Genomic DNA, 27,433 nt, shown 5'->3' with positions numbered 1-27,433 from the left:
AATTCCCTATATAGTACACTACTTTTGTCCAGAGTTCTAGGGTAACATTTGGGATGAAAGCCATAGAGAGTTCTAGATGCTATGAGGACATTCAGGACACCTGTTATCCTATGGGCTCACAGAACAGACTGAATAAAAGCATACTCCTATTGATACTGTTGCTACGGATACAAAAGCTACAGAGGCATGATACCCAAGCCCACCCAATCAGAGGCATGTTACCCAGACCCACCCAATCAGGGTTGGGGTCAATTGGAATTGAAGTCAGTCAATTCAGGAAGTGTTTTAAATGTACAATTCCAAAACTTTTACACCTTTTCAGTTTATTGAGATATTATCGAAAGTAGATGTTGTTTTTTTCAATTATTCAATAGGAATTTCAGTTTACTTCCTGAAATTGACTGGCTTGATTTCAAATTGACTAACTCTACACCAAATCTCTCATGGTCTCAGACTTACAGGGTCCAGTGTAGAGCAGCTGAGAGGAGAGGAATACAGTCCACATGAAAGGTTGTGAACAAAGAGAGTTGCATTCAATAAATAAGAGAACCCAAAAAAGAAGGCTCTCAATTTCCACCGTTACGAGGGCCAGATGCTTGTTTTGAAATAGCATTGCTATGTAGAACTACAAGAGAATATTATGAGTTTGTCATGCTTTTTGGAGGCCAAACTACTATTACAATACATTTGCATTCGACAGGAAGTGTGCTGAGACTTTATCCAGTTTTTCCAGAGTTTGCAGGCCAAAGTCTTCGATACCCTGGCCATCCAGGCCACTATCAATGTTAAGCCTTGCATTAGGAACTTGAAAAGAAATCAAGAGACCCGAAGATGGATTGTCAAAAGAAGAGAGCAAAAAATAATATGTAGAGACACAACAATAGAATTCCAACAATGACTGACGGAACACCGGAACACCAGGAATGTTAGTCAGTGTTCCAGTGGGTTCCTCTGAGTTCCTCTGAGGATCTTCCTCCTCAGGAATCATCCTCTGTCTTGATGATGTGGAACAACGTGATGTTGAACAGAACCTGGTGTCCGTTGTTCCAGCCGTACAGAGCCCGGTCCCTGGCGTTGTAGTCCAACATGGACATGTGGAAGTACTGGTTATGGAAGGGGATGTCTGTGTACTCATAGCTGGAGGTCTTGGTGGAGTACGAGTAGTAAACCTTAGCGCCAGTCAGGTGAGAGTTAGTGATGTAGAGTGTTCCGCAGATCATAAAGGACTCCCCCGCGTTCCGTTTGGAATATTCCGTGTTCCAGGTTCCGAGGATTTGTAGTGTCTCCGGGTTGAGCTGGCTGATGACGATGTTTCCGGCGTTCTGATTGGTGGCATAGATAGCCCACAGGCCCAGCTCGTCGGCCATGAGGTCTATGTCGGAGAAGCCTCCCCAGGTGTAAGGGTAGACGTTGTGGAAGCCGGCGTTCTCCAAGGTTCTCTGGGTCACAACGCGGCCCGTCTCGAAGCGGTAACACACCACGATGTTGCTCTGGACCTTGTTGTAGTACAGAGAGCCATTGTACACCACGTGGTTGGTCCCGGCCCACTTGAACGGCAGGTTGTAGGTTCGAGACCCGGCCCCGGACACAAAGTCGGCTATGGACTTGTACTCTTTGACTATCTTGTTGTTGGTGTAGCTATCCATGTACCAGACCTGGGTTGGAACACAATACCATCATTAACAATTTAAAGGTCTACCTTTTATGTACATTAGTTAGAAAAAAACACACAGTAGATGAGGTAGAACGTTGCCACAAACTCTTTGGGGAAGTGTAAAATGCTTTTTTGGCTTTTCCATCACTGGATGCAGCAGTAGAGTATGATGTAGTTAGAACACTGGTGGCCTCCCCTCCTCTTGGAGAGTTACTGGGGTGTAGAGGCTTTTGCTCCAGCCCTGCTCTAGAACACGTGATTCTAGGTTCAGATGAGCAACTGACTAATAGAATGTCATGTCTATCAGTAGTTCTTCAGGAGGAATATTGGTCACATTTGCTATAGTCAAATACACATGTACCCTCATCTATCCCTCCCTCCCCTCATCCCTCCCTCCCTCCCCTCATCCATCCATCCATCCACCCCTCACCCATCCCTCCCTCCCTCCCCTCATCCATCCCTCCCTCCCCTCATCCATCCCTCCCTCTCCTCATCCATCCCTCCCTCCCTCCCCTCATCCATCCATCCCCCCTCCTCTCATCCATCCCTCCCTCCCTCCCCTCATCCATCCATCCCTCCCTCCCTCCCCTCATCCATCCACCCCCCCTCCCCTCATCCCTCCCTCCCCTCATCCATCCACCCCCCCTCCCCTCATCCCTCCCTCCCCTCATCCATCCCTCCCTCCCGTCCCTCATCCCTCCCTCCCCTCCCCCCTCCCGTCCCTCCCCTCATCCCCCCCGTCCCCCCGTCCCTCCCCTCATCCCTCCCCCCTCCCTCCATCCCTGCCCACATCCCTTCCTCCCTCCCAACATCCCTCCCTCCCTCCCCTCATCCCTCATCCCCCACACCCCCTCCTTCTCCTCACCCTATTGTTTGTAGGGGAGGCCTGTGGATCTGTCATCCAGGCTCCAAACCGTGTCCCAGAGGTCTTCACCGTCACCGGTCCAGTGATCTTCATCAGTTTACCACAGGCTGTTCACGCACACAACACAACACACCCACACAGCACTCAGATAGATAGATTCACCCCTGACTGTGTTAGGTCGTAACAGTATATCAACTCAAACCAGTGGAACAATCCACCCGGATCTGGTATTATGTTACTCGGACTGAGTCCCAAATGGCCCCGTTTTTAACTTCCTTATTGTTAGAATAGGAGGCTTAGTTCTGTGATATTTTTTAGCAGAAAAGGTCGGAGGCCAGTTGCGTCCCGACTCGCCTAAGCCTGGGGCAGGAGGAAGGTTTTGGTTTAGAAAAACATAGAGTAAGGGGAGGAGTAATAAACGCAAGGGGCGTAAGTGATAACCACACATTCCTCAACTGGGAATTAAGGATTAGGGTATAAAAGATACTGGAATTTTTTGTTGTTGGCATCTTTTGGCTCGCTAGAAGAACCTTATATATACACACACAATTTGATATTTATTACATTTATATTGTTATTATCGAGAGGTAAAGTTCTAGATGGAATCCTCAAGGCTACCTTATTGACTAGAGTCTTTACGTAGCTGTTAGAGTTTCATCAACAACTGAAGGGACTGTTCCTCCTGAGGTGGGAAGACAAAGACGGCGTTATAGTTGTAGAGGTACGACACCGTTTCTTCTCGTAAATGCGGTGATTCTCAGAAAATTGTCATAGATAAAAATTGCATTGGGGAGTTAGATAAGGATGCTGGAGGTATCTTATTGGTGATTTATTGGCTTATCATACAACCGGTGGGTCTAATTCTGAATGCTGATTGGTTAAAAGTTCATCATAAATGCTTGAGTCATTTTGGGATTTTACGCCCGTTTCTGGAATTTGGAATAAACCTGCTTAATTATTCTGAAACCCTGTGTCATCGAAGAGTCATACAAGTGCGTGCCATTTTACTCTAGGTTCATACATTGATTTGATTGATTGAGGATTTATAGCACCTGGTTAATATATCAATTGGGAACCTGGAGTAATGAAACCTGAGACTAGATTATAGTTACAAAGTGTATCGATCACAAGGAGGGGTGATTCTGGGTATAGCCAAACAGGAAAAAATGTGCCCTTGTAGTGTCTATGGTGGAAGCTGTGGCCTAGGCGACTGGGACGATGCCGTATGGAACTAGAGTGAAGAAGCATCGACACTAGACTATGAGGATAACCCACTTACTGAAAAATGCCCTCATCTCTGACGTTGAGATAAAGTCCCTAGCTGATACAGTCACTAGCTGATACAGTCCCTAGCTGATGCAGTCCCTAGCTGATACAGTCCCTAGCTGATGCAGTCCCTAGCTGACGCAGTCCCTAGCTGACGCAGTCCCTTGCTGACGCAGTCCCTCGCTGATGCAGTCCCTAACTGATGCAGTCCCTAGCTGAAAGAGTCCCTAGCTGATGCAGTCCTTAGCTGATGCAGTCCCTAGCTGATGCAGTCCCTAGCTGATGCAGTCCCTAGCTGATACAGTCCCTAGCTGATACAGTCCCTAGCTGATACAGTCCCTAGCTGATACAGTCCCTAGTTGATGCAGTCCTTAGCTGATGCAGTCCCTAGCTGATGCAGTCCCTAGTTAATACAGTCCTTAGCTGATGCAGTCCTTAGCTGATGCAGTCCTTAGCTGATGCAGTCCTTAGCTGATGCAGTCCCTAGCTGACAGAGTCCCTAGCTGACAGAGTCCCTAGCTGACAGAGTCCCTAGCTGACAGAGTCCCTAGCTGACAGAGTCCCTAGCTGAAAGAGTCCCTAGCTGAAAGAGTCCCTAGCTGACAGAGTCCCTAGCTGTTAACTAACTCAGTGGTGTGGTTGTGCGGCATCTATCAGGCCCAGAGAACTAGGAGCAATGGACAACCAACTGTTGCTGGGCAGGCCCAGAGGACTAGGAGCGAGGGACAACTGTCTGTTGCCGGGCAGGCCCAGATTACTAGGAGCAACGGACAACTGACTGTTGCCGGGCAGGCCCAGAGAAGTAGGAGCGAGGGACAACCGACTGTTGCCGGGCAGGGCCAGAGAACTAGGAGCGAGGGACAACCGACTGTTGCCGGGCAGGGCCAGAGAACTAGGAGCGAGGGACAACCAACTGTTGCCGGGCAGGCCCAGAGAACTAGGAGCGAGGGACAACCAACTGTTGCCGGGCAGGCCCAGAGAACTAGGAGCGAGGGACAACCAACTGTTGCCGGACAGGGCCAGAGAACTAGGAGCGAGGGACAACCAACTGTTGCCGGGCAGGCCCAGAGAACTAGGAGCGAGGGACAACCAACTGTTGCCGGGCAGGCCCAGAGAACTAGGAGCAACGGACAACTGACTGTTGCCGGGCAGGTTAGATCCGACGTTGTGTTCCTGGGGTTCTTTGGAAGTGGTATTTTATTGTGACACTAGTCTTATGGGCCCACGTTGCTCTATATAGGGGACTAGGGTGTCATTTGGGATGCAGCCTAGGACACACAGTTCCATCTCACTGGTGAGTTTATACGACACACCAAGAGTACGTCACAAACGTATCAATGATAGTTTCCTTGCTACATTTCCAGTAACAGATAAGACTCTGCTTAGTTTAGGATTATAAAACTAGATAACTTTAAATAAATGGGACAGTCTCAGTCCCCACTGGCCCAACAGACCTCCAAATGTACAGTTGAAGTCGGAAGTTTACATACACTTAGGTTGGGGTCATTAAAACCCGTTATTATTTCCTTTTTTAAATTGAGCAAATGTTTCTTACTTTTAAAATCTGCATCGTTGGGAAATGGCTCGCCAGTAAGCGTTTAACGGTAAAGTCTACACCTGTTGTAATTTGGCGCATGTGACAAATAACATTTGATTCGATTTGTGTGTGTGCGAGTGTGCCTACATGCGTGTGTGTGTGTGTGTGTGTGTGTGTGTGTGTGTGTGTGTGTGTGTGTGTGTGTGTGTGTGTGTGTGTGTGTGTGTGTGTGTGTGTGTGTGTGTGTGTGTGTGTGTGTGTGTGTGTGTGTGTGTGTGTGTCTGTGTGTGTGTGTGTGTGTGTGTGTGACTCACTGAGTCTGCTCCTGCAGTTGCGTAGCCTGCTCTCCAGACTCAGGAGCCTCTGTTGTAGTTCCTCAGAGTCGTAGACTCCTATCTCCTCCTGGATGGCTGTGAGCACCATGGACAGGTTTCTGATCTCCTGTTTAAACTGGACGATGAGCTGGGCATCTGTCTTGTACTGCTCCAACACCGGGATCAGAGGCTGCAGGGTCTCCATCTTACCCTTCAACTCCTGGAGGAGGGGAGGATACACAGGGTTTACTTTGATTCAGTTCATTGGCTCATTGGGACAGTAACCGTGTCACGCCCTGATCTGTTTCACTTGTCTTTGTGATTGTCTCCACCCCCCTCCGGGTGTCTTCCCCATTATCCCCTGTGTATTTATACCGGCGTTCTCTGTTTGTCTGTTCGTTTTGTTCGTAGAACCTAACAGCGTTTGTTTCCCTGCTCCTGCCTGTTTCTTGCTCCTGATTTCTAGTCTTTCCCGGTTTTGACCCCTGCCTGCCGTGACCCTTACACCCTCTCTGGATTATTGACCCCTGCCTGCCTTGACCTGTCGTTTGCCTGCCCTTGTTTAAGGAATAAACTTTTGTTTCTTCAACACTGTCTGGTAGCAGCGCCATCAGCCAGGTTTCCCGGGAACCCCGCTTACCTCCGCCACAGTGTTTTGATGGAGAGTCGGGCACCTATCGAGCATTTCTCGCTCAGTATTCACTCATCATGGAGCTGCAGCCTTCCTCCTTCCCCTGGAACCCGGAAGCGCTGTTTGACACGTTCCTGCACAGATTATTGGAGGAAGTAAAGGACGAGCTTGCAGCCCAGGAACAACCGACGGATCTCGATTCACTCATCGCCTTAACCATCTGGATCGATGGACGGCTACGGGAACGCAGGAGGGAGAAGAGGTCTGATTGCAGTCCTAATCGCTCACTCAAGGATCCCACCTTGCATCTCATGAACTCTGGAAGTCCCCGACATCTATGTCCCCAAGAGGATAGGAGCTTACCCGAGTTCCTCCGAGAGCCTCCGAAGACTGCCGATTCACCTCTTCCCGAGCCGATGCAGCTCGGCAGGGCTAGGCTACCTCCAGACGAACGCGTACGCAGACTTAACACCCACAGTTGTCTGTATTGCGGTACTGCCGTTCATTATGTGTCTTCCTGTCCCTTCAAGAGACCTAGCTCATTTGTAGGAGTGAGTACTCTGGTGGGTCTTACAGATAATTTGTCTTCTCCCCTTCCTCACCCCCTCTCCATGCCATCCTGCTGTGGGGAGACCAGTCCAAGTCTCTCCAAGTACTCATCGACTCAGGGGCCGATGAGAGCTTTATGGACGTCACCCTGGCGTCCGAGCTGGGCATCCTACTCATATCCATTAACATGAATATTAGAGTGCTGGACGGGCGCTCTATAGGCTGGGTCACCCATCATACCACCCCCATCACCCTACGAGTGTCAGGGAACCATAGCGAGACGATCCAATTCCCGCTAGTTATTAAGTCTCTGTAGGTTCCTGTGGTTTTGAGATTCTCTTGTCTCCAGCGACACAATCCATCTATTGACTGGTCTACTGGTGCTATCGTGGGCTGGAGCCCGTTCTGCCACGCTCATTGCCTGAAGTCAGCTCTGCCTGCCCCAGGACGTCTTCCCGGGGGCTTGGAAATTTCCCCGGACCTCTCCGCCATTTACGCGGAGTACCAGGACCTCCGGAAGGGGTTCAGTAAAGCCCGGGCCACTTCGCATCCGCAGCACTGACCGGTATCCAAGAATGTCAAGCCAGGTGAGGAGGCACACCGCTATAACCACGCAACTAGACCCCCATTCTCCCCTGCTCCAAGATCATTATCCCCTCTGCTGTTCGTTTTCTGTTTCCCCGTACCCTCCGTATACATCCTACTTTTTATGTGTCCAGAGTTAAACCCATTTCTCACAGCCCTTTGTCTCCTGGGTCCCCGCCAGTTCGTTTGTTCGTAGAACCTACCAGCGTTTGTTTCCCTGCTTCTGCCTGTATCTTGCTCCTGTTTTCTAGTCTTTCCCGGTTTTGACCCTTGCCTGCCCTGACCCTGAGACTGTCACCGTTCTGGACCCTTACACCCTCTCTGGATTATTGACCCCTGCCTTGACCTGTCGTTTGCCTGCCCCTGTTAATGGAATACACTTTTGTTTCTTCAACACTGTCTGCATCTGGGTCATACCTTAAAAGTGATAAACCGACTAGGTGAAAAATCTATCGATGTGTCCTTGAGTAAGGCACTTAACCCTAATTGTTTGTGTAAGTCGTTCTGGATAAGAGTGTCTGCTAAATTACTATAATGTAATGCTCTGGTTAAAGATGTTACAATAAGGTCATGTTCTGCTTAAAGCGAGGTCAGAACCACATAACAACCAGAAACAAATCTGTATTTTTCACACCTGAAAGTTTCTGTTGACCTGCGTCTTCCTGTCGGCCTCTACCTGTCTGAACTTTGACCTTAGCCCTTTGAACTGGCCCTCCATCCTCATGATGTACTGGAAGTCTCTCTGGGTCCGCAGGTTCAGTACCTCAATGGACTGGGACATGTTCTGGACCTACGGGACAAGAGTGGAAGACAATGGCTGTTCTGCACCATAGGAGAGGAAGATGAGCATGATTATCCTGTCCCCCCCCCACCAGATGAAGCACCACTGTTATCTTTTTCCTTTTTCCATCAAGGGAACACTATTCATAATGAGGGTTACATGGAGAAAATCAGACCTCTCTGAAATAAGAAATGGATGGCCATACCTCCAGCAAAATATATGTTACCTAAACCCTCCTTGAACCCATAAAAACAAACAGTGACCCTCTCCTATACCCAAATTAAAAAGTAAAACAAATTGGATAGAGGATAACATGTCTACCGTTTACCCTCACTTATTGGACAGAACAGAGCCTTAGATATGCCATTTTTAGTAATTGTTGTTCATCCTGTACTCATTGCATGGCAAACAAATTATAGCGTACAGGGCTGCGGGCCAGAAGGTTGTGGGTTCGCAGACCACCGTGGACAAGAGTACGGGTGGAAAGATTTACTTTGTAGTAAAAACATTGCATGAATCTATCATTGTATTTGCAAGTCCGATTTTTAATTTTTTTAAATAATAATTTCATGCAATTTTACCGGATTTTAGCGGGAATATTTTTTGAATAACACACCGAAATTACAGGATAAAATTGGACATTATGCAAATAATGTACAAATAATTAAATCTGAGACGTTATTAGGAACGTGAGCATGGTACCTTCAAAAGTTACCGACGTAGAAAAATGTCAGCTTTAACTGCTGGCTACTCTTCTTCTGTGGTTTAACCCAGAGAAGGTCACACGTGTTTCCCTAAAAGCTGTCTAGGTTTAAGCATCTTCAAATATTACAGAGAGTGAATAGCGTAATCAAATGATAGTGACACAATTAGATTACTTCCCAAGCAAACTCAACCTCTCCCCATAATGCATCGGAGTCACGTCTTTTCCGGGTATTTTACAGATTGTTTCTAGCACAAAGCATCGCGGACCAAAGCGCTGTTATAGATCACTTTATATAATCGGATCTGTTTTATTTTCTTCAAAATCTTAAACTAATAAAGGGTAGGCCTCTGCTTTTTGCCATTTTCTTTAATTAAAGGTAAACCTGTGGCATACCCTCTCATACCCCCTCAATTCAAGTCTTGGTTTTAACTTAACAGCCCTTCACTGACACGGAGGTAGGCAATTTAAAGAGTGCATTGTGGGTGGAGGAATTGGCCGACAAAATCTATGGATACAGCAGCCTATTGCCGAATTTCGTCTGTCCAACAGGTAGACCTACCGCTTATTTCTTAAACAGGAAGAAATAGGCTCCAACACAACGCCATCTTGTTGTTAGTAAGTCTAATTCAAATGAAGACGGTTGAAAGTCATTAGCACTATGAGCTGTCCATATCTGATTGATTGGGCCCCTGGCTGCTGCTTCAAGTTTCAGCACCAAAATGTAAGTTACAAGACTTTGGCTTATTGTGAGGACAATAACTCTTGATGGATACAATGAAGATATTGTTTTTAATAAATGCAATTATAGTAGTAGAAAACTATCAATGTTGACCTCCGGTCCTTCTCATCTTCACACACATCCTTCTCAAAACTGAACAGAACATAGAGGCTATAGGTCCGTGTGCAAGATAGTGACGTTTTTGGACTAGCCATTGCAATGTGTAATACATAGTAGTTTTACTTACACCATCCCGGCAGCACAAAAAGACTCAGGAAGGAAGTTCATTTTTATAGATATATAACTTTGCTCTGTGCTTCTCCGAGCGTGCACTTTATAGCCTACTGTATAGCCTATAGCCTCCATACTCAACCCGGACCGGATCCGAACCCAGAACGGGGTCAAGACAGACCCCTGGTATCATATAAACACACGTAAGACATGAAAGAATGCATATAATTGCAGGAAATTAGCTTTAAAAACAGCCAAACAAATATTTGACCCATTAAGAATGTGTAGAATTGTGGGAAATTAGCTTTAAAACTACAACATTTTCTCTATGCCAACAAGAGGTGTGTGAACAGTTTGGGGTCGCAAGGTGGGTGGTTTGTTACTAAGCCAATAAATTACATTATCCAGTTGGACCTTTGCCACCTAGGACATGTTATAGGCTATAGATCATTTGATTGAGACCACACTGAATAGGCTATGGGTGCAATTTGATATTGCCACCCTGCAGAGAATCAGAGATGAGGGGCAGCATTGGACACACATAGATATATATATTCTAAAAATAAACTAATTGTAAAACACTGAGAAAAATTGAAATGTAAATCTATTGTAAATTAGATGACTATATTTACAAAAAATAATACTAAACCCTCTCCTTGACTCCCAGCTCCCATTTTCCTCCAGGTGACTATTCTGTACATATCAATCTGTCCCTGAATTTTCATTGTAGAGGGAATAGACAGTGTTTTCTAGAGTCAAGTAAATGAGCACTGGCTCATACAAATATCCCGTAGCTCAGCGGCAGGTTTGGAACAGTGGAACGGGTATCTGGACCAAGCTAACAGTTAAAACGCTTCCTCTATCCTGTTATAATAACTTACCAACATCACCATTATGTTTCCACCAGCAAAGTGGCATCACACTCAAACTCTGTACGTTAGATCCCGAATGGCAGCCTATTCCCTATATAGTGCACTACTTTTGACATAGGGCTCTGGTAGAAAGTAGTGCACTATATAGGGAATAGGGTGCCATTTGGGACTCTCATAACATCACACAGGGTTATGGTATCCATACTCCCTCTGATTCCAATGGTGGGATCCTGAAACGGCCTGGTTGAAACTCCCCTAAGAGATGCTTGTACATGTTAGTGTGAACTTTACCACACTGGACCACAGTGAATTACATAGAGAAACGACCCCTGGCCTGCTCTACACATGGAATACATTCAAGAGTAGACCCATGTTTCATACATTATTATCATAGATGAGTAATAGTGACGTTGGTTCCTAATGAGTGTGTGTGTAGGTGAGTGTGTGTGTAGGTGAGTGTGTGTGTAGGTGAGTGTGTGTGTAGGTGTGAGTGTGTGTAGGTGTGAGTGTGTGTAGGTGTGAGTGTGTGTGTAGGTGAGTGTGTGTAGGTGTGAGTGCGTGTGTAGGTGTGTGTGTGTGTAGGTGTGTGTGTGTGTGTGTGTGTGTGTAGGTGTGAGTGTGTGTAGGTGTGAGTGTGTGTGTAGGTGAGTGTGTGTAGGTGTGAGTGCGTGTGTAGGTGTGTGTGTGTGAGTGTGTGTGTAGGTGTGAGTGTGTGTAGGTGTGAGTGCGTGTAGGTGTGAGTGTGTGTAGGTGAGTGTGTGTAGGTGTGTGTGTGTGTGTGTGTGTGTGTGTAGGTGTGAGTGTGTGTAGGTGTGAGTGTGTGTGTAGGTGAGTGTGTGTAGGTGTGAGTGCGTGTGTAGGTGTGTGTGTGTGAGTGTGTGTGTAGGTGAGTGTGTGTGTGTGAGTGCGTGTGTAGGTGTGTGTGTGTAGGTGTGAGTGTGTGTAGGTGTGAGTGTGTGTGTAGGTGAGTGTGTGTAGGTGTGAGTGTGTGTAGGTGTGTGTGTGTGTGTGTAGGTGTATCCAGTACCTTCTCCAGTAGCTGACGGAGCTGTCCCTCCTTGGCGTCTCTGGAGCAGAGGTTCTGTTCAGGAGCCACCACTGTACAGATACACCTCCCCTCTGCATCCTGGGCAGAGCTGTACACCTTCCAACCATCCTTCGGCCTGACTGTCTACGCACGCACACACACACACACACGCACGCACGCACACAATATATGTATGGTCAGCAGTTGTCAGGTGACATGGGGGCCATCTTGGATAGGTACTTTGACATTTTGCCTGCATTCCAAACACTCAGCCCTCCAATGAAGTGGACACTTCTGATTACGTATCATGACGTCTGACGAGTTGACACTTGCAGGGCAAAGGGAAGAATTCATTAATTTAAAACGGAACGCTGTTGTCTGGAAATGTGTCACTTGCTCGTCCCACGGTTGTATTTTCAGTCATTAAGGAACCACCGGTAGCTGTTGTGTGTGATTTATATGCGCTACAGTCAATTATAATTGCATTTCATATCTTGGCTGGAAGACAACGCAGACATCGAATGTTAGCCATCCGACTATATCAGGTAAATAGAAAATTACAACGTCAGGGAAAGTTGTATGCGTAAACTAACGTTTCCAAAAGCTAACCGAACAAAAACATCATTACTTTTATGATACGTGTTTGAGTCGTCATGAGCACAATTTCTAACTTATTTACAATTATTTACAATTCGTTTTTACTCACACTTGTATCTTGATTTATCCATACTAATGTTGGTTTTAAGTTTTGGCAGAGGTACGATCATCGAGAATTGAATTACGGGTTGTTTCAGGCCCCTGGAATGAAAATAATTTTACACTCGCAAACTCGATCAAAAACCGAGGGCTGAGGGGATTACGTTGCCAACTTCCCTTGCTTGGCTAATCATTTGGACCAACGACAAAGATGGCAGCTGGGATTCCCCCAAAAGGCATAAGGCGAGGGGGGGAAATGGAGGAGGGTGAGTCTTTTGTGTGTTTGAAACGCAGCCTTTGACAGTGAACTTGTTATTGAATGTGGGATAATCAGCAACGGTCTCTGATGGATATTCCTCCCAACATTAAATACCTGATGCAAGAGTCCAATCGCGTGGCCGTCGGACAAACATACACACAGTATCTGTACGGTTAAGGTTATGTCTCTGATTATTTTAAGGTTATGTCCAAACCCCTTGTCTCTCCACACTCCATTTTAGCTACAGAAGCTTTTAAGGACCAGTCAGAGTTTGACCATCTGATGGGCGAAGACATTTTCCACCTCTTTTTGTCGCTTTCAAGTTCACAGATGTGGTGTAAGAGGACATTCAGATTAAATGGAGATTATCAGACATTCAGATTGAATGAGATTATCAGACATTCAGATTGAATGAGATTAGCAGACATTCAGATTGAATTAGATTAGCAGACATTCAGATTGAATGAGATTAGCAGACATTCAGATTGAATGGAGATTATCAGACATTCAGATTGAATGAGATTAGCAGACATTCAGATTAAATGGAGATTAGCAGACATTCAGATTAAATGGAGATTAGCAGACATTCAGACTGAATGAGATTAGCAGACATTCAGATTGAATGAGATTAGCAGACATTCAGATTGAATGAGATTAGCAGACATTCAGATTGAATGAGGTTAGCAGACATTCAGATTGAATGAGATTAGCAGACATTCAGATTGAATGAGATTAGCAGACATTCAGATTGAATGAGATTAGCAGACATTCAGATTGAATGAGATTAGCAGACATTCAGATTGAATGAGATTAGCAGACATTCAGATTGAATGAGATTAGCAGACATTCAGATTGAATGAGATTAGCAGACATTCAGATTGAATGAGGTTAGCAGACATTCAGATTGAATGAGATTAGCAGACATTCAGATTGAATGAGATTAGCAGACATTCAGATTGAATGGAGATTATCAGACATTCAGATTGAATGGAGATTAGCAGACATTCAGATTAAATGGAGATTATCAGACATTCAGATTGAATGGAGATTAGCAGACATTCAGATTGAATGGAGATTAGCAGACATTCAGATTAAATGGAGATTATCAGACATTCAGATTGAATGGAGATTAGCAGACATTCAGACTGAATGGAGATTAGCAGACATTCAGATTAAATGGAGATTAGCAGACATTCAGACTGAATGGAGATTAGCAGACATTCAGATTAAATGGAGATTAGCAGACGTTCAGATTGAATGTAGATTAGCAGAAAATAGAGGAAAGAAATAATGCTGGCTCTGAAAGAGTTTAGTCAGTTCATTGTGAAGCCGCTTCAGTCATTTAGAACGATTAAATTGGGAGTGAAAAATTAAGTTAGTCTCTCGGTATTGTGTGGCAGGTGGTGAAATCTGGATCTCTTCTCAAGGAGAAGTTATTTTCAGTGTGGTTTATAAAGCTCAATCGGAGGCCAGATCCTCAAGTCTCTATGGATGAATTGAATCCAGTTGAATAAAGTTTATTGATCGATAGAGGAAGAGGAGGAATTGGGGATGTCACCAAAATGGTATCTCTTCCTCCTTGTGTGACATGCATCAATCTGGCTATCTTATCCCCCCCCCCCCCCCCCCCCCCCCGCTGACACATCTCTCCTCATCCCTTCACATTCCCATGCAGCTGTACCAGATCCATGCCGGATGGCCTGACATGCTGCCACTAACTACACCCTCCATGACAATGCTTTATGTTCTGATGAATAGAAAGTTCTGCTCATAAATTACAATGACCAAAGTTCCAGTCCGTAGAATAAGAATGAAACACTAACGATTCTAAAGATTCCAGTGACTCTAATGATTACATTTCTATGTTCTATTCATTCTAGTTCTATGGTTCTGCTCTGTGACGTTGCCCGGCAGCAGCTGCTTCTGTTCTGTTCTGTTACTCTGACTTCAGACCCCATTAGTTTATTTAGCTTCTCAGACCCAAGATGCTAATCTGCCACTGGTCTTGTCTGCCTGTCTGTGTGCCATGAATAATCACACAACATTAATTCTCTACAGAAGTTTCAATTACCCCAAAGAGATATGCCGTCCATCGGGGCCAAGTTAGTCAAAGACCAGCACACAGATTGCATCCCAAATGCCACCTTGTTCACTTTCTGGTGCACTACTTTTGACCAGGACACATAGGGCTCTACACACTATATAGGGAATAGGGTACCATTTGGCACGCAAATAGACAGCCAGGCAGTGGGTAGGGTAACAGACAGCCAGGCAGCCAGGCAGTGGGTAGGGTAACAGACAGCCAGGCAGCCAGGCAGTGGGTAGGGTAACAGACAGCCAGGAAGCCAGGCAGTGGGTAGGGTAACAGACAGCCAGGCAGTGGGTAGGGTAACAGACAGCCAGGCAGTGGGTAGGGTAACAGAAAGACAGGCAGTGGGTAGGGTAACAGACAGCCAGGCAGTGGGTAGGGTAACAGACAGCCAGGAAGCCAGGAAGTGGGTAGGGTAACAGACAGCCAGGCAGTGGGTAGGGTAACAGACAGCCAGGCAGTGGGTAGGGTAACAGACAGCCAGGCAGTGGGTAGGGTAACAGACAGCCAGGCAGCCAGGCAGTGGGTAGGTTAACAGACAGCCAGGCAGTGGGTAGGTTAACAGACAGCCAGGCAGTGGGTAGGTTAACAGACAACCAGGCAGCCAGGCAGTGGATAGGTTAACAGACAGCCAGGCAGTGGGTAGGTTAACAGACAGCCAGGCAGTGGATAGGTTAACAGACAGCCAGGCAGTGGGTAGGTTAACAGACAGCCAGGCAGTGGGTAGGTTAACAGACAACCAGGCAGTGGGTAGGTTAATAGACAGCTGATGCTCCAGATACTTAACTAGTCTAAAGAAGGCCAGTTTTATTGCTTCTTTAATCACAATTAAATGGAGATTAGCAGACATTCAGACTGAATGGAGATTAGCAGACATTCAGATTAAATGGAGATTAGCAGACGTTCAGATTGAATGTAGATTAGCAGAAAATAGAGGAAAGAAATAATGCTGGCTCTGAAAGAGTTTAGTCAGTTCATTGTGAAGCCGCTTCAGTCATTTAGAACGATTAAATTGGGAGTGAAAAATTAAGTTAGTCTCTCGGTATTGTGTGGCAGGTGGTGAAATCTGGATCTCTTCTCAAGGAGAAGTTATTTTCAGTGTGGTTTATAAAGCTCAATCGGAGGCCAGATCCTCAAGTCTCTATGGATGAATTGAATCCAGTTGAATAAAGTTTATTGATCGATAGAGGAAGAGGAGGAATTGGGGATGTCACCAAAATGGTATCTCTTCCTCCTTGTGTGACATGCATCAATCTGGCTATCTTATCCCCCCCCCCCCCCCCCCCCCCCCCCCCGCTGACACATCTCTCCTCATCCCTTCACATTCCCATGCAGCTGTACCAGATCCATGCCGGATGGCCTGACATGCTGCCACTAACTACAACCCTCCATGACAATGCTTTATGTTCTGATGAATAGAAAGTTCTGCTCATAAATTACAATGACCAAAGTTCCAGTCCGTAGAATAAGAATGAAACACTAACGATTCTAAAGATTCCAGTGACTCTAATGATTACATTTCTATGTTCTATTCATTCTAGTTCTATGGTTCTGCTCTGTGACGTTGCCCGGCAGCAGCTGCTTCTGTTCTGTTCTGTTACTCTGACTTCAGACCCCATTAGTTTATTTAGCTTCTCAGACCCAAGATGCTAATCTGCCACTGGTCTTGTCTGCCTGTCTGTGTGCCATGAATAATCACACAACATTAATTCTCTACAGAAGTTTCAATTACCCCAAAGAGATATGCCGTCCATCGGGGCCAAGTTAGTCAAAGACCAGCACACAGATTGCATCCCAAATGCCACCTTGTTCACTTTCTGGTGCACTACTTTTGACCAGGACACATAGGGCTCTACACACTATATAGGGAATAGGGTACCATTTGGCACGCAAATAGACAGCCAGGCAGTGGGTAGGGTAACAGACAGCCAGGCAGCCAGGCAGTGGGTAGGGTAACAGACAGCCAGGCAGCCAGGCAGTGGGTAGGGTAACAGACAGCCAGGAAGCCAGGCAGTGGGTAGGGTAACAGACAGCCAGGCAGTGGGTAGGGTAACAGACAGCCAGGCAGTGGGTAGGGTAACAGAAAGACAGGCAGTGGGTAGGGTAACAGACAGCCAGGCAGTGGGTAGGGTAACAGACAGCCAGGAAGCCAGGAAGTGGGTAGGGTAACAGACAGCCAGGCAGTGGGTAGGGTAACAGACAGCCAGGCAGTGGGTAGGGTAACAGACAGCCAGGCAGTGGGTAGGGTAACAGACAGCCAGGCAGCCAGGCAGTGGGTAGGTTAACAGACAGCCAGGCAGTGGGTAGGTTAACAGACAGCCAGGCAGTGGGTAGGTTAACAGACAACCAGGCAGCCAGGCAGTGGATAGGTTAACAGACAGCCAGGCAGTGGGTAGGTTAACAGACAGCCAGGCAGTGGATAGGTTAACAGACAGCCAGGCAGTGGGTAGGTTAACAGACAGCCAGGCAGTGGGTAGGTTAACAGACAACCAGGCAGTGGGTAGGTTAATAGACAGCTGATGCTCCAGATACTTAACTAGTCTAAAGAAGGCCAGTTTTATTGCTTCTTTAATCACAATTAAATGGAGATTAGCAGACATTCAGACTGAATGGAGATTAGCAGACATTCAGATTAAATGGAGATTAGCAGACGTTCAGATTGAATGTAGATTAGCAGAAAATAGAGGAAAGAAATAATGCTGGCTCTGAAAGAGTTTAGTCAGTTCATTGTGAAGCCGCTTCAGTCATTTAGAACGATTAAATTGGGAGTGAAAAATTAAGTTAGTCTCTCGGTATTGTGTGGCAGGTGGTGAAATCTGGATCTCTTCTCAAGGAGAAGTTATTTTCAGTGTGGTTTATAAAGCTCAATCGGAGGCCAGATCCTCAAGTCTCTATGGATGAATTGAATCCAGTTGAATAAAGTTTATTGATCGATAGAGGAAGAGGAGGAATTGGGGATGTCACCAAAATGGTATCTCTTCCTCCTTGTGTGACATGCATCAATCTGGCTATCTTATCCCCCCCCCCCCCCCCCCCCCCCCCCCCGCTGACACATCTCTCCTCATCCCTTCACATTCCCATGCAGCTGTACCAGATCCATGCCGGATGGCCTGACATGCTGCCACTAACTACACCCTCCATGACAATGCTTTATGTTCTGATGAATAGAAAGTTCTGCTCATAAATTACAATGACCAAAGTTCCAGTCCGTAGAATAAGAATGAAACACTAACGATTCTAAAGATTCCAGTGACTCTAATGATTACATTTCTATGTTCTATTCATTCTAGTTCTATGGTTCTGCTCTGTGACGTTGCCCGGCAGCAGCTGCTTCTGTTCTGTTCTGTTACTCTGACTTCAGACCCCATTAGTTTATTTAGCTTCTCAGACCCAAGATGCTAATCTGCCACTGGTCTTGTCTGCCTGTCTGTGTGCCATGAATAATCACACAACATTAATTCTCTACAGAAGTTTCAATTACCCCAAAGAGATATGCCGTCCATCGGGGCCAAGTTAGTCAAAGACCAGCACACAGATTGCATCCCAAATGCCACCTTGTTCACTTTCTGGTGCACTACTTTTGACCAGGACACATAGGGCTCTACACACTATATAGGGAATAGGGTACCATTTGGCACGCAAATAGACAGCCAGGCAGTGGGTAGGGTAACAGACAGCCAGGCAGCCAGGCAGTGGGTAGGGTAACAGACAGCCAGGCAGCCAGGCAGTGGGTAGGGTAACAGACAGCCAGGAAGCCAGGCAGTGGGTAGGGTAACAGACAGCCAGGCAGTGGGTAGGGTAACAGACAGCCAGGCAGTGGGTAGGGTAACAGAAAGACAGGCAGTGGGTAGGGTAACAGACAGCCAGGCAGTGGGTAGGGTAACAGACAGCCAGGCAGTGGGTAGGGTAACAGACAGCCAGGAAGCCAGGCAGTGGGTAGGGTAACAGACAGCCAGGCAGTGGGTAGGGTAACAGACAGCCAGGCAGCCAGGCAGTGGGTAGGGTAACAGACAGCCAGGCAGTGGGTAGGGTAACAGACAGCCAGGCAGCCAGGCAGTGGGTAGGGTAACAGACAGCCAGGCAGTGGGTAGGGTAACAGACAGCCAGGCAGCCAGGCAGTGGGTAGGGTAACAGACAGCCAGGAAGCCAGGCAGTGGGTAGGGTAACAGACAGCCAGGCAGTGGGTAGGGTAACAGACAGCCAGGCAGTGGGTAGGGTAACAGACAGCCAGGCAGTGGGTAGGGTAACAGACAGCCAGGCAGTGGGTAGGGTAACAGACAGCCAGGCAGTGGGTAGGGTAACAGACAGCCAGGCAGTGGGTAGGTTAACAGACAGCCAGGCAGTTGGTAGGTTAACAGACAGCCAGGCAGTGGGTAGAGTAACAGACAGCCAGGCAGTGGGTAGGTTAACAGACAGCCAGGCAGTGGGTAGAGTAACAGACAGCCAGGCAGTGGGTAGGGTAACAGACAGCCAGGCAGTGGGTAGGTTAACAGACAGCCAGGCAGTGGGTAGGTTAACAGACAGCCAGGCAGTGGGTAGGTTAACAGACAGCCAGGCAGTGGGTAGAGTAACAGACAGCCAGGCAGTGGGTAGGTTAACAGACAGCCAGGCAGTGGGTAGGTTAACAGACAGCCAGGCAGTGGGTAGGTTAATAGACAGCCAGGCAGTGGGTAGGTTAACAGACAGCCAGGCAGCCAGGCAGTGGGTAGGGTAACAGACAGCCAGGCAGTGGGTAGGGTAACAGACAGCCAGGCAGCCAGGCAGTGGGTAGGGTAACAGACAGCCAGGCAGTTGGTAGGTTAACAGACAGCCAGGCAGTGGGTAGGTTAATAGACAGCCAGGCAGTGGGTAGGTTAACAGACAGCCAGGCAGTTGGTAGGTTAACAGACAGCCAGGCAGTGGGTAGGTTAATAGACAGCCAGGCAGTGGGTAGGTTAACAGACAGCCAGGCAGCCAGGCAGTGGGTAGGGTAACAGACAGCCAGGCAGTGGGTAGGGTAACAGACAGCCAGGCAGCCAGGCAGTGGGTAGGGTAACAGACAGCCAGGAAGCCAGGAAGTGGGTAGGGTAACAGACAGCCAGGCAGTGGGTAGGGTAACAGACAGCCAGGCAGTGGGTAGGGTAACAGACAGCCAGGCAGTGGGTAGGGTAACAGACAGCCAGGCAGCCAGGCAGTGGGTAGGTTAACAGACAGCCAGGCAGTGGGTAGGTTAACAGACAGCCAGGCAGTGGGTAGGTTAACAGACAACCAGGCAGCCAGGCAGTGGATAGGTTAACAGACAGCCAGGCAGTGGGTAGGTTAACAGACAGCCAGGCAGTGGATAGGTTAACAGACAGCCAGGCAGTGGATAGGTTAACAGACAGCCAGGCAGTGGGTAGGTTAACAGACAGCCAGGCAGTGGGTAGGTTAACAGACAACCAGGCAGTGGGTAGGTTAATAGACAGCTGATGCTCCAGATACTTAACTAGTCTAAAGAAGGCCAGTTTTATTGCTTCTTTAATCACAAAAACAGTTTTCAGCTGTGCTAACATACAGTAATTGCAAAGGGTTTTCTAATGATCAATTAGCCTTTTAAAATGATAAGCTTGGATTAGCTGACACAATGTGCCATTGGAACACAGGAGTGATGGTTGCTGATAAATGTAGAAATTCCATTAAAAAATCTACTGTTTCCAGCTACAATAGTCATTCATAACATTAACAATGTCTACGCTGTATTTCTGATCAATTTGATGTTATTTTAATGGACAAACGATGTGCTTTTCTTTAAAAAACAAGGACATTTCTAAGTGACCCCAACAGTTTTGGAACGGTACTGTGTATATTTTTCTTTAAAATATTGATGTCACAGCGGTATAATTTGTACAGTTCTTTATTAAAAATGTAGTTATTTGTTACATTTCATTTCTCTGTGTAAAACCTAGCAGTATTAATGAATTCTCTGAGAGGGAGGAGGATATATAGAGTTTTGCAACAAAAAAAAACATGATTATTTGTCTCTCTGAAATTAAACACATCAAGTGATAGAAAGTCTGTCATTGAACAACCCCATGTCATGATTAGATAGTGAAAAAACACACCAATCTCTGTCCCAAATTCTTCAAAAAAGTAGTATTATTGTATTGTGTTTGTAAGGGGTGCGTAACTGGTGGCAGGGAAGTCAGACGCAGGAGAGCAGAACTAGGTAATAGCCGGAGAAAGTTTAATTACAAAACCAACGGCATCAAGAAAATAACAACTTTGGTACAAAACCCGACGCGCACCAGTAAACAATGTACACAAGCACTTACAAACAAACAATACCACACAAAGACATGGGGGGAACAGAGGGTTAAATACACAACACTAAATGAGGGAAATGAGAACCAGGTGTGTGGGAAAACAAGACAAAACAAATGGAAAATAAAAAATGGATCGGCGATGGCTAGAAGACCGGTGACGTCGACCCCGCCGAACACCGCCCGAACAAGGAGAGGAACCGACTTCGGTAGAAGTCGTGACAGTGTTGTAATATCTATAATATTGAAATATCTACAGATATCTATAATATATATAGTATCATACTACAGATCTATCGATTTCAGCTAAATATATATTTCTCTGTGAAAAGAGCGCAACTCATTTTCATTTCTAAAGGACAATCTAGTGTAGTATGGTCTATTGAACACCATGTAGAATTTACAGAACGTTTGTTCATGGACGATTAGGCATCATACACACCATGGAAATCGGCCACATTTTCATTTCTCAGTATAGAGCTAGTATAAATAAATTGCTCTATGAAAAGCCAACTAGTCGAACCTCATTTCCATTTGTCAGATGGTTTGTCTTTCTATTACAGCCAGTAGGGCAATATCATTGTGTCTATAATGACTGAACCAACCATTAACAGAGAGTTACTTCTCTGGCAACATCCAAGGATCAATATCAGAATATAGAGAAGGAAAGAGAGAGAGGGAGAGAGAGAAGAGGTAGAGAGAGAGAGAGAGGTAGAGAGAGAGAGGGAGAGAGAGAGAGAGAGAGAAGAGGTAGAGAGAGAGAGAGGGAGAGAGAGAGAGGAGGTAGAGAGAGAGAGAAAGGAGGTAGAGAGAGAAGAGGTATAGAGAGAGAGAAAGGAGGTAGAGAGAGAGAGGTAGAGAGAGGAAGTAGAGAGAGCGAGAGAGATGAGGTAGAGAGGTAGAGAGAGAAGAGGTATAGAGAGAGAGAGGAGGTAGAGAGAGAGAGAGAAACAGACCCCTTGACTCTTTTCCATATTGTTACGTTACAGCCTCATTCTAAAATTGATTAAATAAAAAAACGTCCTCATCAATCTACACACAGTACCCCATGATGACATCACAGTACCCCATGATGACATCATAGTACCCCATAATGACAAAGCGAAAGCAGGTTTTTAAAAATGTATGCATTTTATTACAAATACAAAACAGAAATACCCTTTGCTGCCACGCCTGCTCCTGCTACCCCTCTTGAGCGCCAGGCTGCCTCATAGCCTGGTTCCTCTCTAGGTTTCTAGGGAGTTTTTCCTAGCCACTGTGCTTCTACACCTACATTGCTTGCTATTTGGGGTTTTAGGCTGGGTTTCTGTACAGCACTTTGAGATATCAGCTGATGTAAGAAGGGCTATATAAATACATTTGATTTGAAATTTGATTTGATTACGCACACCTGTCACCGTCATTACGCACCGCTGCGCAATATTGGACTCACCTGGACTCCATTACTTTGTTGATTACCCCGTCCTCCTCACGTTATTCCCTGTGTCAGCATCGACGTCGTTATTTTTCCCTCGGTCCAGATCCTGTTTCCTGTTCCTGTTTCATGTCCTGTTTCATGTCCGTGGTTAATTAAATGTTCTCCCTGTACCTGCTTCCCGTCTCCATCGTCGATCCTCACACTCTGCTATGAGACTCGAAATTGAGCTCAGGTGCATCCTGTTTCCATTGACCATCCTTGAGATGTTTCTACAACTTGATTGGAGTCCACTTGGGGTAAATTCAATTGATTGGACATGATTTGTAAAGGCACACACCTGTCGATATAAGGTCCCACAGTTGACAGTGCATGTCAGAGCAAAAACCAGGCCACGAGGTCGAAGGAATTGTCCGTAGAACACCGTGACATAATTGTGTCGAGGCACAGAACTGGGGAAGGGTACCAAAAAATGTCTGCAGCATTGAAGGTCCCCAACAGCACAGTGGCCCGCCCGGCCAAATCTGAGCAATCGGGGGAGAATGGCCTTGGTCAGGGAGGTGACCAAGGACCCGATGGTCACTCTCACAGAGCTCCAGAGTTCCTCTGTGGAGATGGGAGAACCTTCCTTAAAGGACAACCATCTCTGCAGCACTTCACCAATCAGGCCTTTATGTTAGAGTGGCCAGACGGAAGCCACTCCTCAGTAAAAGGCACATGACAGCCCGCTTGGAGTTTTCCAAAAGGCACCTAAAGGACTCAGACCATGAGAAACAAGATTCTCTGGTCTGATGAAACCAAGATGAAACTATTTTGCCTGAATGCCAAACATCATGTCTGGAGGAAACCTGGCACCATCCCTACGGTGAAGCATGGTGGTGGCAGCATCATACTGTGGGAATGTTTTTCAGCGGCAGGGACTGGGAGACTAGTCAGGATCGAGTGAAAGATGAACAGAGCAGAGAACAGAGAGATCCTCGATGAAAACCTGTTCCAGAGCCCTCAGGACCTCAGACTGGGGCGAAGGTTCACCTTCCAACAGGACAACGACCCTAAGCTCACAGCCAAGACAACGCAGGAGTTACTTCGGGTCAAGGTTCTGAATGGCCTTGAGTGGCCCAGCCAGAGCCAGCACTTGAACCCAATAGCTCTGCAGTGACTTTCCCCATCCAACCTGACAGAGCTTGAGTGGATCTGCAGATAATAATGGGAGAAACTCCCCAAAAACAGGTGCGCCGAGCTTGTAGCGTCATACCCAAGAAGACTCGAGGCTGTAATCGCTGCCAAAGGTGCTTCAAACAAAGGGTAAAGGGTCTGAATACCTACGTAAATGTGATATATATTTGTATTTATACATTTGCAAACATTTCCCCAAAACATTTTTTGCTTTGCTATTATGGGGTATTGGCTGTAGATTAATGAGGGAAAAAACTATTTGAATCAATTTAAGAATAAGGCTGTAACGTATCAGAATTTGGAAAGAGTCAAGGAGTCTGAATACTCTCCGAATGCACTGAAAAAGAGATAGAGAGAGGGACAGAGTGAGAGGGACAGAGGGACAGAGTGATATAGAGAGAGGGACAGAGGGACAGAGCAAGAGGGATAGAGAGAGGGACAGAGAGATATAGAGAGGGACAGAGGGATATAGAGAGAGGGACAGAGAGATATAGAGAGAGGGACAGAGAGATATAGAGAGAGGGACAGAGAGATATAGAGAGAGGGACAGAGAGACAGAGAGAGAGGGACATAGAGATAGAGAGAGAGGGACATAGAGATATAGAGAGAGGGACAGAGAGATATAGAGAGAGGGACAGAGAGATATAGAGAGAGGGATAGAGAGAGAGGGACAGATATATAGAGAGAGAGGGACAGAGAGATATAGAGGGAGGGACAGAGAGATATAGAGAGAGGGACAGAGAGATATAGAGAGAGGGACAGAGAGACATAGAGAGAGAGGGACAGACAGATAGAGAGAGAGGGACAGAGAGATAGAGAGAGAGGGACAGAGAGATAGAGAGAGAGGGACAGAGAGATATAGAGAGGGACAGAGAGATATAGAGAGAGGGACAGAGAGATATAGAGAGAGGGATAGAGAGGGAGGGACAGATATATAGAGAGAGAGGGACAGAGAGATATAGAGAGAGGGACAGAGAGATATAGAGAGAGGGACAGAGAGATATAGAGAGAGGGACAGAGAGATAGAGAGAGAGGGACAGAGAGATAGAGAGAGAGGGACAGAGAGATAGAGAGAGAGGGACAGAGAGATAGAGAGAGAGGGACAGAGATATAAATAGAAAGTACCAGAGGGCTATAGAGAGGGACAGAGAGAGATAGAGAGGGACAGAGGGATATAGAGAGGGACAGAGAGCTATAGAGAGGGACAGAGAGATATAGAGAGGGACAGAGAGAGAGAGGGACAGAGAGCTATAGAGAGGGACAGAGAGCTATAGAGAGGGACAGAGAGCTATAGAGAGGGACAGAGAGCTATAGAGAGGGACAGAGAGATATAGAGAGGGACAGAGAGATATAGAGAGGGACAGCGAGATATAGAGAGGGACAGCGAGATATAGAGAGGGACAGCGAGATATAGAGAGGGACAGCGAGATATAGAGAGGGACAGAGAGATATAGAGAGGGACAGAGCGATAGAGGGACAGAGAGATATAGAGAGAGGGACAGAGAGAGAGGGACAGAGAGATAGAGAGAGAGGGACAGAGAGCTATAGAGAGGGACAGAGAGCTATAGAGAAGGACAGAGAGAGAGAGGGACAGAGAGATAAGGAGAGGGACAGAGAGAGAGAGGGACAGAGAGATATAGAGAGGGACAGAGAGAGAGAGGGACAGAGAGATATAGAGGGACAGAGAGATATAGAGAGGGACAGAGAGATATAGAGAGAGGGACAGAGATATAAATAGAAAGGGACAGAGAGAGAGAGGGACAGAGAGATATAGAGAGGGACAGAGAGAGAGAGGGACAGAGAGATATAGAGAGGGACAGAGCGATAGAGGAGTGTTGGAGACTGGACAACCTGTCTGACGTCAGTGTAGTTTAAACAGTACAGAATACGGGACTAGAATTATAATACATTTATGAGTTCTATGTTTAACTCAATTTGCCCCAAATGTATGACAGAAAAATCAATTTAAAACCAATGCAACAGTTTAACAGAATGGAAAAGCTTTTCTGTTTCTTTGTATTCCCTTTACAGCTGTCACAGATAGCTGTCAGATGTTGTGAACAAAAAAATCTAATTTCTCCATTCACTCAGATCTATGGCTTTTGTAAGACATACACACACACACATCAACTACATCACCCCTGCCCAGACCAACATCAACTACATCACCCCTGCCCAGACCAACATCAACTACATCACCCCTGCCCAGACCAACATCAACTACATCACCCCTGCCCAGACCAACATCACCTACATCACCCCTGCCCAGACCAACATCAACTACATCACCCCTGCCCAGACCAACATCACCCCTGCCCAGACCAACATCACCCCTGCCCAGACCAACATCAACTACATCACCCCTGCCCAGACCAACATATATCATTCCAACACCACACATTTTAATACGAACTTCAAATCACATCAGTCCATCTATCTAAACGTATAGTTATGCAGTTGTTTTAATCTAATCGCTGAAGTGTATATATATATAATATAATATAATGTATATAAGCCCAGCGTCTTGCAGATGAAAAGGGCAGTCAGTGGACCTCAACTCACCACAGAAGGGCAGTAGCCGAACAGCAGTAGAAACAGCAGAGGATTCAGCACCACGGACAGCGGCCGCATTCTGCCCGCGAACCGGTCACCCTTGTCCTCTCTCCCCTGTATGTTTCAACACGTCACTCAGTCAGTGTGGAGAATGGCTTGAGGTTCTGCAGGTTAAAATAACGGTAAAATGCCTGGCGTTTTTTAAAATATCAAGACTCCAGAGAAAGAGAGCGAGTGTAGATTCGTGCCAGACTAGTCATCACATTCATCAGCGCTCAGTACGCACGAGCCATGTGGGCAGCGCCGGGGACTGGAAACAACACCAGCTGCTCGTGACTGAGTGTGAGATGGAGAAAGTACGTGGCAGCGGAAGAGACCGGGTGTAACATCAGTTGATGTACAGGGACCTGCAGAGGGGAAATGATGTAATTTAGCGATACTTGCCTCATCGGTCCGTTCACAGCAAATTTACAATCGGAATTTGAACACCCGCAGTGTTAAATATAACACATTATGTCATCTCAAATAGTGTTAAACTAACACTTTGCAAAGTGTTGATAAACTTACTGTTTCAGAGTGATAGGTCTCTAACACAACGAGTGTTGCACATTCCGACTTAAATGAACACTTTATTAGAGCCGATGCTGTCACACTTTATTAGTGTTAGGGAATTAACACCTGGGGTGTTACAGAAACTTTTTTCTGGGTGTTGTTTTAGTATTGTAAAGTGTAAAGCCTAAATTTGCATATATATTTTTCCCAGGGTACCTTTCGAGTGATTTTTTTGAGGTACCGGTACCAACCCATGACTGTGTTTGCTAGTGAATCAAATCAATACATGTAAGGATTTTATGATAATGACATTACTTTGTTTCACAATACCATACTCCGATAGCCTAGTTTTACCCTAACACAGGGATCTGAAACTCCTGGTTTGCAGGCCACATCAGCAAGTCACATGATGCTGGTTTGCAAAGTGTTTTAGAATTTCCTATTGGAATCCAGCCAGAGTTAGCATGTCCGACAATTGGAACTTTTAATCATCTGTAATCTGCAGTTAGAATGACTGCTAAGGAAGGGAATTTTGATAAACGAGACTACCTAAACCATCTAAACTGGAACAACCGTGTCAAACATGGGTGAAATAAATCCAACTACCTACAGATTGGATTCGTTTAGAAATGTATGTTATTTTGCTTTGTGTAGTTTTAAGATCAATTAATAATTTAATG

The 27,433-nt window shown here is 46.2% G+C and overlaps 1 protein-coding gene across 1 annotated transcript; it reads right to left on the bottom strand.

Annotated features, from left to right (window-relative positions):
* Positions 1-977: 977 nt before the first annotated feature.
* LOC120041690 (noelin-3-like) lies at positions 978-11,871 on the bottom strand. The gene is made up of 5 exons (XM_038986554.1): positions 11,737-11,871; positions 8,036-8,191; positions 5,637-5,856; positions 2,520-2,626; positions 978-1,655 (listed from the first exon to the last, which is right to left on the bottom strand). The coding sequence occupies exons 2-5, from the start codon at positions 8,180-8,182 to the stop codon at positions 978-980; spliced, it is 1,152 nt and encodes a 383-aa protein (XP_038842482.1). The 5' UTR covers positions 8,183-8,191; positions 11,737-11,871.
* Between the last annotated feature and the right edge of the window lie 15,562 nt (positions 11,872-27,433).

Source organism: Salvelinus namaycush, unplaced genomic scaffold, assembly GCF_016432855.1.
Source record: "Salvelinus namaycush isolate Seneca unplaced genomic scaffold, SaNama_1.0 Scaffold507, whole genome shotgun sequence".
NCBI lineage: Eukaryota > Metazoa > Chordata > Actinopteri > Salmoniformes > Salmonidae > Salvelinus > Salvelinus namaycush.
The sequence above is the reverse complement of the archived record's forward strand: the minus strand, read 5'-3'. Positions and strand labels throughout refer to the sequence as shown.

Excerpts from the sequence above, each read along its gene's own strand:
- LOC120041690 (XM_038986554.1), bottom strand. The coding sequence starts at position 8,182 with ATGTCCCAGTCCATTGAGGTACTGAACCTGCGGACCCAGAGAGACTTC. Across the intron at positions 5,857-8,035 it reads AGGTCAACAGAAACTTTCAG|GAGTTGAAGGGTAAGATGGA; the intron begins GTGTGAAAAATA and ends CCCCTCCTCCAG. Across the intron at positions 2,627-5,636 it reads CAACTGCAGGAGCAGACTCA|CCTGTGGTAAACTGATGAAG; the intron begins GTGAGTCACACA and ends GTGCGTGAACAG.